At 36.8% G+C, this 16,207-nt stretch overlaps 2 protein-coding genes across 3 annotated transcripts; both read right to left on the bottom strand.

Annotated features, from left to right (window-relative positions):
* Nucleotides 1-1,638: 1,638 nt before the first annotated feature.
* Nucleotides 1,639-11,793, bottom strand: LOC143215586 (sorbitol dehydrogenase). Of its 2 annotated transcripts, none has more exons than XM_076437846.1 (8): nt 11,633-11,793; nt 7,395-7,428; nt 4,924-5,084; nt 4,397-4,560; nt 3,587-3,786; nt 2,761-2,942; nt 2,343-2,464; nt 1,639-2,258 (listed from the first exon to the last, which is right to left on the bottom strand). In XM_076437846.1, the coding sequence occupies exons 1-8, from the start codon at nt 11,684-11,686 to the stop codon at nt 2,105-2,107; spliced, it is 1,071 nt and encodes a 356-aa protein (XP_076293961.1). In that variant the 5' UTR covers nt 11,687-11,793; the 3' UTR covers nt 1,639-2,104. The 2 variants fall into 2 exon arrangements, with proteins under 2 accessions (XP_076293961.1, XP_076293970.1); XM_076437855.1 differs by having other exon boundaries at nt 3,602-3,786; nt 11,633-11,792.
* Nucleotides 11,794-11,929: 136 nt separating this feature from the next.
* Nucleotides 11,930-16,187, bottom strand: Riok2 (RIO kinase 2). The gene is made up of 5 exons (XM_076437821.1): nt 15,955-16,187; nt 15,459-15,600; nt 14,974-15,352; nt 14,618-14,902; nt 11,930-14,289 (listed from the first exon to the last, which is right to left on the bottom strand). The coding sequence occupies exons 1-5, from the start codon at nt 16,018-16,020 to the stop codon at nt 13,668-13,670; spliced, it is 1,494 nt and encodes a 497-aa protein (XP_076293936.1). The 5' UTR covers nt 16,021-16,187; the 3' UTR covers nt 11,930-13,667.
* Nucleotides 16,188-16,207: the final 20 nt, after the last annotated feature.

The following is a 16,207-nucleotide window of genomic DNA, read 5'->3' as shown; positions in this document are numbered from 1 at the left end:
AAAATTGAGTTATATAACTTTTTACAACTTTATTTCAAATGAATTTTTAAAATGTTAAAGAAAATGTTGAAAAAGCGAAAAAAATGGTAATCCGATGGTACATCCTTACCTTAAACAGCATTGTGGTATTAAAAAAGCAAATGGTGATGGAGATGGGTACTTTGATTTTGATGCGACAAGGCAGGAAATGACGCCCGGAATGTCAGTTGTCAAGTTATACCGCGATTTTGTGATTTAAAATAAGCTAAAGAAATCACAAATGGAAGCAATGCCGTCTCTACACGAAAAACGAAATTACTTTCCGAACGACCTAATTATTAGATTTTCGATTCTCGAAAATTGTGTTGATTTCGGGAAACAAATAAAATTATGCTTACAGATAATTCAATTTTAATATGAGCATTGAGAAAATAAGAGAATGACTGACAATTTTGTTTGCCTCGCCAACGCGAATACAATCCCATTGAATTGTACAAATTTATTCAGGGCAAAATATTTATTTTTAAATACCGCAGTAAAACGTACACCGGCAGTTATAGTTACATTTACCCTAGATTGCACTTTGTGAAATGTTTCAACAATGAAGGGTGTTTCGATGTTTGACGATGTAGTACGGGATGGTAATGGTAACGCGATACACGAAGCTGCGCGGCGTGTAAGTATTGCAGACCGCAGATTCGTAGATTCGCTTTCACCTTGCGGTTTTGACGAAACACGTGCGAGGCCACGATATCTCATCGTCAGTGTGGGCAAACGATAGGATAGAATATATGTAGACACTCGTCGGAAGCGGAAGGAAACGCGGTCAGGGCGAACGGACACCGCGGAAGAGGCCTGTAACGTCTTCCCGTATTTACGATGTGGTGTTGCGGTCGTCGCATCGGCTACCCTAACCGATCAATTTCAATTCGGTGGCAGAACGCGAAGACCCGACACAACCTTGTCGAGCTGCGAAGTATAGTCTGCAGATTAATTAGCTGCTCCCGTTTGCCTTTCCGCTTCGTTGTTTATCGGTCTACAGATCGGCAGAACCGTTTGTATTTGTACATTCTACCACACATAGTGGACGAAATTGTTACACGCGCGGCGAACATTATCGGGATATGAGCTCCGTATTGTTTTCATTAAGTCATTCATCCGTAAGTCGTGTCGTTAAATATCACGCATCGTTACATGTAAACGTTCGTATTGTGGATTATTGATCCTTTACCTCACGAGTTATTTCGCAACTTCCAGAATCCGGATTTCTTGGTTATCGATAACGTTCTATACGACCGAGTAAGAACATTTATATTTATCGTATACTTATGTACATTTCGTCTATTGCCTGAATATCGATACATAAACATTCAGTAAATTCAATTTGTTATCACTAGACTGCAGATGTTATTTCGTAAACAGTGGGAAGATGAAAAACATTTCAGAACATCAGTACATTTAATTTTGCGTGACCATCCGCAGCCTGGTTATTAAAAATTGCCACCTACCTGCTGATGTTCGCCATGATCTTAGCCTACCGTCTCCTATTTAAATAATATTTACTGATTATTTTAGACAACTCGATGAATCTGACGGAAGATGCACGCTCTTAAGCTACTAGGACGGCAAACAATTCAAAATAACGCAAACTGCCTGGCATGGCTGGTAAAAAGCTATTTATGTACGAACATAACATCAAAACGTCTGCCATTGTCGAAACTTTTAAGAGAGAGTTCCTCGGCCGACACAACCAACAAACCTACGGAAACAAAACTTAAAGATACACGCTGCGAGAGCGACTAGTATAGGTACCGTAAAGCGTCTTGGTTCTTAATAATCTATGACCTTGAAGCAGAACGTACATTGTGGTCACCAGCTCCATACGGTATATCAAATAAACCGATGCGTATCCGTATCGTCCATCACCGGGCCTGACGCGTTCTTATAACATCTAATAATATTCGATAACAAACTCGACGATTCGCAAAACAGCACGGTACGTATAAATACAATACATATAATGCTTCGCGGTTCCAATCCGTTGGAATATCTTTTTCGTTCAGGTACCACAACAAATTAACGGTCGCCGAACGTCCGTCGATGTATAAACCCTTGGTTCGTCGATCTACTTGCAATGTATCATCACTTTGATCACGTCAGTCTGTCCCGATTTCGATATATCGAACGCTGCCACGGTGTCCTCTATCTTGTAATTGTGAGTTATCATCGGCTTCACGTCTATCTTTTTCGTAGCCAGAAGATTCAACGCGTCTTCATAACTGCAAAACAAGAAAACACGTTTAATCCAGAGTTTTCTTTTGATTGTTTACTAAATTTTTGATCGGTAAACGATGGAAACATACTCGTTTGCGTATCGGAACACTCCTCTGATGTCCACCTCTCTGCATAGCGCGTTGATAAGTGGAATTTTGACTTCCGGTGCGCCCATACCTACCATAACTGCGACTCCACCGGATTTTGTTGCCTGCAATAGCAATTCATCAGTGTTGAAACTTTTCTAATTGTTAATGAGCACTAGATTGCCGATTTTATGCATTCGTGACAATGAAGAGTGTCGTATATTGTTCTCAAATTGTTCAAATTAACCCGCGTCCAGCCAATTTTGTTTACTAGAAGCATGCAGATAATAAACAGTTCGTTGTAAGCAACAAGTGGCCCAACATTGGCTGGCTATATTATCGTTCTCATACGATTGTTCGCAGACTTGTGGAAGAAACGAATTTCTATTACTGCAGAACGTTCTCGGAAAAGAAAACTCACGAGAATCGCCAATCGGATCGACGCCTGAGCTCCGCTCGCGTCGATTGTTTTATCAGGCTCCTCTCCGAAGAGCTCGTGAATTTTCTTCACGGTTTCAGCTTCGTCATAATTTTCCCTGGGGATCACCATTATCTCATCAGCGCCTAGCTTCTTCGCGACGTCCAACCTCTCTTGCGTCAGATCTAAGCAGAATGTACGAATCCAATATCAGTAGATATCCAGTAGATATCAGTAGATAGTCCTCTATTTGATTATTACAAATTAGAGAGCTAATGAACGAAACATTGGCTGTCACTGATGGTCGGTCACTTGTGAACCACTCTAATCAATAGACTGCAGATCTTCATGCAAAATAAATCATTTCTACTTCAATCACAAGAAACAGAAGCCAAGTATAGTTGCACTTCTTCTTTAAATACTTCAATAAGCGTAAAACAATTCATCGATTAAATTATTTTAGTCTTTATAGTTTTCTAAATTGTTCCTACTCACTTTGCTCTTAAGTGCAAAAAGTTCGCAGTCTACTACATTGTATTTTATAATCAGTAATCTTACGTCATCTACTCCAAGTAGTTTGTTTCTGTAACATGAGTGGATTCACGAGTGTCCGATTCCAGCAATAGGTATCGGTTATTTCTCATAGATAAAAATGGTTTATTGAAGTTGGGGGTGTGCCAGATCCCGCCGGGACGGGTATTTATCGCGGGATCGGGACGGAATCCCGTTTTCTCGAGAATTTTCTCGGGAATTTTTGGGATTCCCGGATATTTTCGAGATTCCGCCCTGATCCCGCGAGAAATTCTCGTCCCGACGGAATCTCGCACACCCCTAGTTGAAGTACCCGTGATAACAATTTTTCTGGCACCCATGGCTTTGGCTACCAGCAACGTTACAAGTCCGATCGGTCCTGCTCCCAAAATCAGCACATTCGAACCGATACCGACATTTGCTCGCTTGCAAGCGTGCACACCGACGGACAATGGCTCCATCAAGGCTCCTTCTTCCATTGTCACGTGGTCGGGCAACCTGTGGTCAAAAAACAATCTTTAGGGTAAATTCATAACGCGATCGAAACGTAAGAAATTATTTGTTTAAGTTTCCGTGTCACTAGGTACGGTAGCATAACCATTTATTAGGTTGGCTAGAAAGTCCCTACGCATATTAATATTCATAATTTTTACTGGTAAGTTCTACTATGTTAAATTGATTTCATAACATATTGAAAATAAACTGAAAATACTTCTGTTCAAAAGTTCTATTCTTGAGAATTGAAAAGTAAACATTTCTTCCGACTTGGAATAATTGCGTTCTATATAATCTTTTTCTTTTAATGGATATGAAATTGACATAATACCTCATACAATACTTAAATGTTCAGTAATTGATTAGATGCCACATATTTAATGATGTAAACTCTGTAAACTCTGAATATTTAATGATGTAAACTCTGAATATTTAATGATGTAAACTCTGAATCACCACTCGAGTGCTAAAGGTTGAAAGTCTGTCCACCGACAAAATTTTGCTACGTTGGGAAAATGTTCTGTCCACAGTTCACATCCGAGAACCTCGACAAATAATATGAACGCGAGGCGAAGAAAGCCCGGAATCTATAAAATCGAACGTGATGATTTACTTGAAGCAAAAGTCGGCGGCGTGTTTGTAGTAGCGTCTTAAACTGCCGTGCACGGGTGGTGTTGCACAGAACACCATGTCCTTGCATAAATTGTAACGGCCATCCTTGCAAAATTTACAGGTTCTGCATGGCACTCCGGGTTCGATGGCCACTCGGTCGCCAACCTGTATCGAAACGAGTATTCCGTGAAAAAAGGAAAAATGCTCGACAGTACTTAAATAAAGAAAGTCTTGGCACGTTGACCGTCATGTCGGTCATACGCGGATGACACAATTCTCCTTCCACTGTTTGCATCGTAAAATCTTTTATTATTATATTTACGTAGACAAATTGTGAAAAAGCAAAGAAAATTACGTATTCCAAATATTCATTCTAAATACTGTATTTCGTTATAAAAATAATATTAAAATGGGAAGCGTTGTTTAAGGATATTTAAGAAGGTCACTCAAGGTCATTGATGTTTCTTTGAACGGGAATTCATGCTCTTGGTGGCATCAATTATGGATTCGAGTGACTAGTTCGCGTACCTTCAAATTTGTCACGCCCTTTCCCAACTTCGCCACCACGCCGGATGATTCGTGACCAATGATCATCGGTTCGCGCACCACGAAGTCACCGATTCTACCATTTACCAAATAGTGGACGTCGGAACCGCAGATGCCAACGCAAGCCATTTTAATCAGCACCTCTGTAAACGCACAAAAGCAAATTGAACCAACAGAATCTTGTGTCGCGTCTCGTTCAAGTGAAGAAACAAATTTTAACCACTCAACAGGGTAGTCTCGTTTCTAGGATTGCAAGGGTGCGGAATGCGCCTTCTCATTTGTCGATAATGCAAAGATGGGGTTTTTCAGTAGTCAAAAGCACTAGATAAAAGATCAATCTAGGCCGCGATCGCCCTCAAACGTCCTATTTTTACGTTTACGAGACGTACTTTGCATTATTCGGAAGCATAAAGCAGCGACAGTTAAGTACATACTGCCGGATAATGCAAATTACACCTCGTTAACGTAAAAATAGGACTTTTGAGGGCGATTGAGAAATCGAAATGAGAAGACCCTTCCATCCCGCACCCCGCAAAATCCTGGAAACGAATCCACCCCTTAAATATAGACTATTATAAGTAGACTGCAGCTAAATCTTTATGCATCTATAGCTTATGAAAATTTTCAGAAAATGCTAGGATATAAAATTCCACTTTCTTACAATTTGTCTATGGAAATTTTAAATTGCATATACATCCGCAGTCTAATTATGAATAATCTCTTATCAATTTTCGGTGGAGGCGTCTCTTTGTAAGTCCAATAATTACAGGGTAAGCAACTAAAGAAAATGTGCTTGAACATACAGTAATTTCTTCGGGTTATTGTGGTATTATCCATGATATTGTGAATGTGCATATTGTCAATGGACCAAATATCTGGCACGAATATTTTTTTCCGAAGGTCATTTTTTCGGAGTTATCGGGTCATCGATGTTTTTTGATACAGATAGATTCAGATATGTATAATAACATGACCTTGACCTTGATCTGAAGGTAAAACTTTAATTTTCGAAGATCAAGGTCACATCAAGATCATGTAATTATAAATATCTGAATGTATTTTTCGATCAGTTACCCGATGCATTAAAATAAAAATGTAGTTATGTATCAAAAAACATCGATGACCTTGATAACTCCGAAAGAAATGACCTTCGGAAAAAAATATTCGTGCCAGATATTTGGTCCATTGACGCCATGCATATTACGTAACAAATATTTGTTGCATCACAATAACCTGAAGAGATATTTAGGTGTCCATATTTAAACCGACCTCCCTGTATACGTGATAGAAGCGAAGATAAGTATTCGCTTGTGTACAGCGTAAGCATTCAGCTACTTATGAGTGATAAATTTTGCATGAACATAGTTGATTAATTTGAATTTTCCTTCCAAATGAGTACATACACATAGTATGTAAAAAGCAGATCGTGTTAATAACCTTCCAGTGATAGCGCTCAGGCACTATTCGACTTACGCGGAAAACTCTGGAACGAATTAACCGCGTAAGTTGAGGACTAAGCTGTGGATCTTTATGCATTTATGGCTTATGAAAATGTTCAGAAAAGGCAGGAATACAAAATTCGATAGAATACAATTTTCATTTATTTTGGATCTACAAAGGCTGTTCCCATTAAAAATAGGATTTTATGCATAAACATCCGCAGTCTATCGAGGACTTAAAATTTAATGCTGATTACAATGCTCTTTAACTTCGTCTCGGGCCCCTCAAACACATCCTCCGGTATTGACTATTGAGACCGCCACAGGCCCATTTAAAATGCTGATGATTAATTAATGTACACTGAGAAAAAAATCCTGTCGAAACAAAAAAAATATATGTTGAAAAATATATTCATGTACTATTGAATAGTGCCAATATCATATGAACTTATTTTAATATTTAATACTACTATTGAATTTCAATAGCAAAACTCATTTCCGCCAATCATATAAGCGGATAGCTTGACATCAATGTTTTCAAAAAAATAAGATATGGCCTCAAACCAATTCCAGTATAAATCAACACATTTCTCAAATTTTTTTAACAACATATCTGATTAAAGGAAAAAGAGAAATATTACAAATAATAATGTACGGTATTGAATCGAATAATATTTTCAATCATTTCATGATAGACAATTCAAATACATCACGATTTACTTCTAAATTTCATACTATTGAAAAGAATACATTGATATTCATCGAAGTAAAAAAAATTACAATAACACGCGTGTTATTGAAGTAACTACTTTTTTTCTCAGTGTACTGTCGACGTAACCGTTTAAAAATTTAAATGAACTTCTGCTAGCTTACTACGTCTTCATAGAATCACTTCGTATAATCTCGATATTGGAAAATTGAAAGATTCTTTTGTTGGTTTCATCGACGTTGTATATTGTTTTTTATCAAAGCGAGCGAAATACGAACTACAAATACATACAGCTATTTACTTACCATTCTGGCCAGGCTCTTCGATAGGGGTTTGCTCCTGAAATAAAACAGAAAAACATGTTTAGTACAAATCGAATGCTTTTTTTTATTTTTTCAAGACTAATATCGTCGACTTTTTACAAATGTCCGGTGAAAAAAACTGTCAAACGCGTACGTGAATGTGTACGTAAAAAATATACGCTTAATCGCTGTGCTAAGAGCCTGGAATTGTACCCAATTACTAGACTATGTGGATCTCTATGCAAAATAAAAATTGCCTTCATCAAAAAATGTGAAAAAAATTTGGAAAAGCACACACTGAGAAAAAAATCCTGTCGAAACCAAAAAAATATATGTTGATTCAATAAGATGTACTACTGAATAGTGCCAATATCATATGAACTTATTTTAATATTTAATACTATTGAATTTCAATAGCAAAACTCATTTCCGCCAATCATATAAGCGGATAGCTTGACATCAATGTTTTCAAAAAAATAAGATATGGCCTCAAACCAATTCCAGTATAAATCAATACATTTCTCAAATTTTTTTAACAACATATCTGATTGAAGGAAAAAGAGAAATATTACAAATAATAATGTACGGTATTGAATCGAATAATATTTTCAATCATTTCATGATACACTATATCCAACGATAGAACAGTACCGTTGCGCGCAGCTTGGAAGATGGTGGGGGCGCAGCGAGCCTATCATCTCTCACTTCACTATCCCCTCCCCACTTTCTTGAACCAATTAGGGCGAAGATGCGCAGCGACAAACGAAAACTGGTCTTTACGCGGTACTGCTCTCTCGTTGGATAGAGTATAGACAATTCAAATACATCACGATTTGCTTCTAAATTTCATACTATTGAAAAGAATACATTGATATTCATCGAAGTAAAAAAATTACAATAACACGCGTGTTATTGAAGTAACTACTTTTTTTTCTCAGTGCAGAAATTACATAGCAATTCCTTTTATTCTTGAATAACATTAATAAGTGGAAAATAACATAAGTTTCTTAAATTCTTTGAGTCTTCTATCCATCTATTTTCGTCAAAAATGCATAAAATCCGCAGTTTACTAATTAGATAAACTTTTTAACGGAATTAATATATTTGGCTTTTTTTCTTCAGAATAAAACCAGAAAACAGTAAGCTGCATTGGCGCCGGTGACGAAGAGACCAACCGCAATACTTACCACCGCAAAGAAAAATCATATCAAGGTAAAACTAATTCTTTTTATATTTGAAAACATTAATGGAACCATACTAAAATTTGCTCAAGTGTTCCACTTTAAACGATGAAGAAGAAGGTGAGCGACCCGAGACAAGTTGTCTGTTGGCAGAGGGAGCGAAAGATCGGATTTAATTAAGAAAATACAAAGCAACGGTGCCGCGCAGGTATTGGTCTCGTTAAGCGTTCTATTTTCCAGGCACAGTGCACCGACTAGCTTCGGCTTTAACACGGTAATAACGCGGAAGAGAGCGAGGCGTGCAGCAAGTGCTGTGGCATATAACGAGCGAACAGCGACAGAAATAGATAACCTTGTCCTTGCATGAACGATACACGTCGTACGATACCTTGTCTCATTCCGTCGCGTCCCATTTAGTTTCGATCCGTTCGTTATTGACGTATGTATCTCGCGCTCACTTAATCGGACTAAGGGTACGGATATAGTAGAGCGGCGATGACACTGTCCAACACCAAATTTGATTTCAATATACTGTTGGGTCCTTCTTATAAAGTTTTTTGCGCTGATTCCGAATCTGGTTTTAATTTTTTTCCTATACGTCCAGTTTTTGAGAAAATGGAGTTTTAAAAAAAGACATATTTTTCAACTTTAAACAAATATTGTGATGTTATTATAAAAGATATTGAATTGTTGTTTACAGCAAACGATTCTGTAGACTTTCCTGAATACAGTGATATCCAATATTAATACATTATGATTGTTTAAACATGTTTAAACAATGATTAAAGACGGAGATGCACCACTTTTGCACCAATTTTTGCGGATATTTTCGAATTTATCTCAAAAAATAAGGGTCCAGCGAAAAATTGAACTATACCACGCGAAAGAGCAGACTTTTATCTTGAGAAACCCCCCTGTGAAGTTTGCATGGTCGACGTTTTTACCGAACCAGAAAGCAAAATATCTTCGCCCGACATGCGTTGACGCCAGTGGTGCTCTTCCACTTGCGCGGTCGTTCGTCGGGATACGGCGCGGCGCGCTGCGGTGAAACGGCGCGTGGCTATAAGCGCGCAATTATGTCAGCTTACTTAAATGTAATACTTTATTAAATGTTATATTATTGTTATTTATTATTTATTAGTATATTTATTCTGTATAAATTATTTTATGTATTTTTAATGTTAGTCTCTCGTTTATAGTATATTTAATACAAAAAATACCTTTTGTAACAAAAAAATAATTTATTCACACACTACACTATTACACTATTTACAATGCTAATATATATGTGTACACTATTCAGATATAATACACTACTAAAATACATATATTATATACACAACAACTAAAATACTATAAATAACTATAAATGTTTTTTATGAAGTTTTATACGTAGCAATGCAGATTTGAAATGCTTGACACGACTGATTTCAACAAACACAAAGCCGAAACTGAACTCTGGCATCAGTTTTCTTAAGAACCAACACGATACATATTTTGAAATAAATGACGGTCTACGGACAACGGAATACATACAATGTAAGTCTGCAATGCGGTGACTGAAAAATTCTATTTTCAGTAATTGTCGTCTTATCTATGTATTGTAATTATAGTGCCAATGAACACTCGAGATTCTTCCGAGTAAAATAAGTCCAAACACAATATAAACGGGACTATTTTTATTGACTAAAATACATAATTAAAATAGTTTGCTCCATATTAAATCGATATAGTGTATTATATCTGAATAGTGTACACATATATATTAGCATTGTAAATAGTGTAATAGTGTAGTGTGTGAATAAATTATTTTTTTGTTACAAAAGGTATTTTTTGTATTAAATATACTATAAACGAGAGACTAACATTAAAAAATACATAAAATAATTTATACAGAATAAATACACTAATAAATAATAAATAACAATAATATAACATTTAATAAAGTATTACATTTAAGTAAGCTGACATAATTGCGCGCTTATAGCCACGCGCCGTTTCACCGCAGCGCGCCGCGCCGTATCCCGACGAACGACCGCGCTAGTGGAAGAGCACCACTGGCGTCAACGCATGTCGGGCGAAGATATTTTGCTTTCTGGTTCGGTAAAAACGTCGACCATGCAAACTTCACAGGGGGGTTTCTCAAGATAAAAGTCTGCTCTTTCGCGTGGTATAGTTCAATTTTTCGCTGGACCCTTATTTTTTGAGATAAATTCGAAAATATCCGCAAAAATTGGTGCAAAAGTGGTGCATCTCCGTCTTTAATCATTGTTTAAATATGTTTAAACAATCATAATGTATTAATATTGGATATCACTGTATTCAGGAAAGTCTACAGAATCGTTTGCTGTAAACAACAATTCAATATCTTTTATAATAACATCACAATATTTGTTTAAAGTTGAAAAATATGTTTTTTTTTCAAAGCCATGATTTTCAAAAACTGGACGTATAGGAAAAAAATTAAAACCAGATTCGGAATCAGCGCAAAAAACTCTATAAGAAGGACCCAACAGTATATTGAAATCACAAAAAAAGTTGAAATTTGTTGGACAGTGTGATCGAGGATAGACCGGGCCGTGCCGGACTCACCTCGCCGCTCCACTATAATCTCGTTCTAAGGGTACATACGAGTATCTGCAACGGAGCAGCGATACTAGCGAAAAGTCGAACTAGACTGTATGTACTTACATATACATACTTTTCTAAAGGAAGCGTTTACATCGAAGCGACGAATAGAACTATGCTTAACAGTCGATCATCAAAGCGCCACTCTATCGAAATTTCATTGTACTCGTACCCTAAGCGCCTAACTGTCTAATTGCAATTACATAGTCGCCAGCCAAAGAGAGCGAACAAATCGAGCACTGATTGCGCTTTCAGCCAGATCAACAACACTCGCATTGTTTTCAAAAAAGACCTCGACATGACCGTTGTCCGTTCTTCTTTTGGTAATACAACGACGAAAACAGAAATAAAAGGGTTCCTTTGAACGCGTTCGGAAAAATGGACTTATCCTCGAAATTTCGAGAACGAGTGTTTTGAAAAATGCATACTGACCAGCCTAATGTCGTTCACTCCGTAGAGGATGGCGGTGAGATTGTCCTTAGTCATGATCTGTCACGACGCGACGGTTGCAGAGGTCGAACGGTTCGAATCGAAAGAAAAGTTCACCGCAGAGTGTTGGAGCCAAACTCAAATCAGGGAAAGAAGAGCGCGCGGTCTTCATATATATGTACACATATGTATAGACACATACGCGTCTGTATACATATATAAGCAAATGTACGGTTAGTTCTCGTTATCACCGCAGCGAGTTGCATTATCAGTGGTACTCTATAAAATTGTTCTCCTTCGGCAAACAGCGTTCCTGCTTACGCCCACCTAGCAGATAGGGCAGTCTTTTCTTTTTTCTCGCTTTGCTTTCGACGCGGGAGACACACCCCGAAGTAGCCGAGATCTCGATCGAGATCTCAATCTCAATTTCGATCTCGTCCTGGATGTGTTTTGCCCAGTGACAAATTAAACAGCCAGTCGGAACGGTACTTTTCCAAAATTCTAGTTGCGTAGTATATCGGTCTTGTTTCAGTTCAAAGTTCAGGATCCATTAATCTGTTGCGCAGTCGTTTACTGTTCTCCGAGCTGATGAAGATTTCGCAAAATTGCCTTTGCAGAACGTTCATTTTTTACGTTTACTAAAAAGTTGGGCGCGGTGTTGCTCTTTTGATTTAAATAAAATGCTTACAAAAAAAGTTTAACTCGACAGTTTCTAAAACTGTTGGAGATAGAACGTGTCACTGGTCAAAATAAATGATAAAGTTTACGTAACAGCCTTTGAAACCGTCAGACATAACAAATGTTTTTTTAATGTAGAAGAAAAAATTTATAAATGAAAAAAACAAAATGAACCTATGGTCCCGGGGTTCATAAATACAACTCCGATAGTGCTTTTTTCGTATAGTCTACTATGTAGCTCGTTTATAGCTTCATGGATTTTAATCGGAAAAGATAGTTAGAGTGATAAGATACCTTGTACACGGTATGGTAAGCGATAACGATGACCAGTTACATTTATTCGAAATTAGGGATTTCGAAGGTTCATCTCCTAAAGGAGCATCAACAGCTTTTTTTGTCCTGGTATCTTACTTCAAACAAATTGTATGCTATCTTATCTGACTGACGCACAAATTTCGCCGTGTGTAATGTATAAAATATTCCAAGAGTATGAATATATCTAACCAGAGTTGGGCATTAACCAATTACGATCTTAATCTCAATGACCTAATTAATCCTTGCGATAAAAATTACATTAATGGTTAAAAATAACAGCTGATTTCAATTAGATTATGCTAAAAACTTGAATTGTTTATCATGAAGTGTTAACTTTTAATCGAGCATTGAATTATTCGATGTATGCTTCCACCATACGTATCGTTTCCATTAACGTTTAACCTTGAGCCCTGTACTTAAATGTTTGTTTTAATCATTAATCATCTCGATAATGAAACAACTACTTCAACCACAGTTCCTTTGCAGAATCTTTCTTTTTTCAAAGTTGAATCAACTTTGATCCCACTTAATTTACAAAACTTGAATGCAACGATCAATTGTAATTGACAATTCAGAATAAATATTACCCATCTCTATTTCCAGACTAATAAATTGTAAACACGTTTCCAAGATGCCGTTTCGCCTTATCATAAGAAAAGTTGACACGTTCAAGAAATTTCAATATTGAAGAAATTCAAATAAACGTGCAACATATAGGAAAAAAAAAATTCACAGCGTGAACGAAACAAATTTTATTGTCGACGATTATTATTGATGTTCTGCTTTCGACTCAAATGTTCAACACCAATTTTGCGATTCGATAATAATCAATGGACGATGCTCATACATCTTAATAAAAAATTAATATTTTTAACTTTAAGAATTTGTCTGTTTTAACCGAAGAAAGAAAGACTACTGTCGGATTCTTATTCAGTGCATCAAAATCTGTAAAAATCATTTACTCGCTATCGAATCGCAAAAGCAAGTTCGAATTTGTTGAACAGTGTTATCTGGAATCTCATGAAGTACCCACAATTTCCAAATGTTACTCCCACCCCCATATTCCCGTCGACTGCTTCACGTTGTCCCTATTCTCCCTTCGAATCCTGGTCGTCGCGTTTGCTTCTCCTTTGGCGAGGATTCTCCTGCTCTTTTCTTTTTTTGCGCGTCTTTGCAGCGCTGTCTTCACTTTCGCTTTAATCATTTCCGGAGGAATCGTAGTGGTAGTTGTTGTGCTATAAACGCTTCTCGCATCGAATCGCGATTTACCAATTTCTGAACGCTCCTCCTCCGAATCGAAATTTTGTTTGGCGGATTCGAACGAGTCAGCGGACTCATTATCATTATCGCTATCGTTATCTGCCTTTGAATTACATAATCGTTCATTCTCAAAGTTATTTAAAGTCCTGTTTACACGAAGATCTTTTATATCATCATCTTTTATATCTTTTGTATCATGTAAGCTCCCGAACTCATTGATGGAAGTTTCAACTCGACGCTGCAGGCGACTAACTTCATTTTCACTCGTGTCGTCTGTTTCATTTTCTGTTGCTTCAGTTTCTTCCTCGTCGTCCTCCTCAACCATTCCCATCTCCTTCAAAAGGTCCTTTTCCATCTGCTTCGTCAGACCACTGGCCTTGATTTCTGCGTCTATGCAATCTTCCCTCCTAAAAAAAAATAACTCATTATTAGACCTTTATGCAAAATAAAAATCGCCTGCATCGATTGCAAGAAACAGAAACCAAATTGGATGTCATTTCTTTCCTTAATGATTTTAATAGAGGAGAAATCATATATTGACATTTTCAATTATTTAAATTTTCCAACAATTTTGAATTCCATCTACTCAATTTTGCTATAAATGCATAAAGATCCCCAGTTTACTTATTATACTCATAAGACTCGAGAACTCTAAGGCTAAAATTAAATAGTATCGAACAACGTATCTACTTATTTAGTAGATTTATAGTTTTTCCTTGTGTGTTCATTACTTACGAAAGATCGTCGAATGTTGGATAAAGCTCGCTTTCGTAAGCGAAACGTCTTTTAAAGAAATCTCGCACACAATTTACGTCCCTTTCAAAATGGAGTCTAGCATCAACATGCTCCGTAGAAATCATTTGTGGAAAATCAATAAGGATCGGCTTCCCACTGTTCGTGATCATGATATTAAATTCGTTGAAATCCCCGTGAATAACTCCATGATTCCCAAGTTTTACGATCAAATTCATTAATTCGTCGTAAAGGGATTCAACGTCTTCCACTTCTTTCATGCCGCAACTGGAAAAGAACGCAATGAAAGAAAAGAAGCAGTTTTCAAATGTGGTGCGCGAGATGGAATTTTTTCTTACAGAGGTCCACCTTCAACCAGCTCCATGACAACGCAATGCCTGTTGAGATCGATTGGCTGTGGTACTGGAAATCCTCTGTCGAAGAGCGCTTTCATATAAGCGTACTCCCTCGTTGCAGATATTCTTGACAAATACAGCCATGACGCTGATTTTCTATGCTGGTGATAATCTCTTTTCTCTTTAATATTTCGGAAACACGTTCTTCCCAATCTGTGTAACTTCAAACAAACCGGATCCCCTTGTTCGTTGGCAACAATATAAATGTTTGATTCCTTTCCTACTCCTATTTGGTTGCCAAAGGATGTGACAATGCCCCTTTGCGCCAATACTTTCAAAGCCAAATAATCGTAGCCAGCATTTGTCAATCGGTAACCATCGTCTACAAAGATAATCTAAATTTTTTCTCTTGCTTTCATTTTTCATGTCATATTAATTTTATTTGAATTTATTGTAAATATAGAAAATAATAATTTATATAAACGAACAGTGTTTGCCACGTTCATAACTGAGAAGCTTGTGTTTACACAATTCCTTCATCAATTTGTGAACTCCTCCATACCGCAAATTGGCTATTTGAGCTGCCAATGATGAAGGGACGAGCTCGTGATTTTTCATACCCATCTCGATCTACAATGAAATAAAATCTACAATACTGTTGTTAATTAGCTAAACTAACATTTTGTAATTTTAAGTACATAGAAGTGAAATATAAAACACAGAACAATATAACCTCAACGTGTATTGGAATACATATATTGGAAAAAATTGTAATTAATAGCAAAATTGAAAAAATGTATTAGAATTCAAAAAGTCAAATATGTAACTGGTGTTTTTAAATTATGAACAATATGTAATATAAAATATAAAACAGGAAAACATAACCTCAATATACATTGCAATGTGTTCGAAACAAAATTTTGATGTACAATACGTTAAGATATGAAATTAATTTTAATTAATTAATTGAAGGAGGATACTTACAGCAGTTAAAACGCGGAAATCGTCCCGCGTTAAATACCGTAGCATTGTAACATTTAATTTACCCATTATTTACAATGTTATGTCAACTCTTCTTTAGCAGTGTTTAGATCAAAAAGGAAATGAGTGCTCACTCCAAAGAATTCGGTGTTTTCGGTATAGTGTTGCCCCCTAGTCTAATTTTTGGACTGGATCAGACCAGATCAGACCAATCAAAAAAATTAGAATCTAATCATCTTTGAGACCAATGACCAAT

Source organism: Lasioglossum baleicum, chromosome 2 (genome assembly GCF_051020765.1).
Source record: "Lasioglossum baleicum chromosome 2, iyLasBale1, whole genome shotgun sequence".
Taxonomy (NCBI): Eukaryota; Metazoa; Arthropoda; class Insecta; order Hymenoptera; family Halictidae; genus Lasioglossum; species Lasioglossum baleicum.
This window is presented reverse-complemented; position numbering and strand designations above follow the sequence as displayed.

Coding starts and splice junctions, on each gene's coding strand:
- Riok2 (XM_076437821.1), bottom strand. CDS start 16,020: ATGGGTAAATTAAATGTTACAATGCTACGGTATTTAACGCGGGACGAT. Junction 15,601..15,954: donor ATTTCCGCGTTTTAACTGCT/GTAAGTATCCTC, acceptor ATTTCATTGTAG/ATCGAGATGGGTATGAAAAA. Junction 14,903..14,973: donor CTGGTTGAAGGTGGACCTCT/GTAAGAAAAAAT, acceptor GTTCTTTTCCAG/TTGCGGCATGAAAGAAGTGG.
- LOC143215586 (XM_076437846.1), bottom strand. CDS start 11,686: ATGACTAAGGACAATCTCACCGCCATCCTCTACGGAGTGAACGACATT. Junction 5,085..7,394: donor CGAAGAGCCTGGCCAGAATG/GTAAGTAAATAG, acceptor GTGCGTTTACAG/AGGTGCTGATTAAAATGGCT. Junction 3,787..4,396: donor GCCGCCGACTTTTGCTTCAA/GTAAATCATCAC, acceptor TTTTGACCACAG/GTTGCCCGACCACGTGACAA.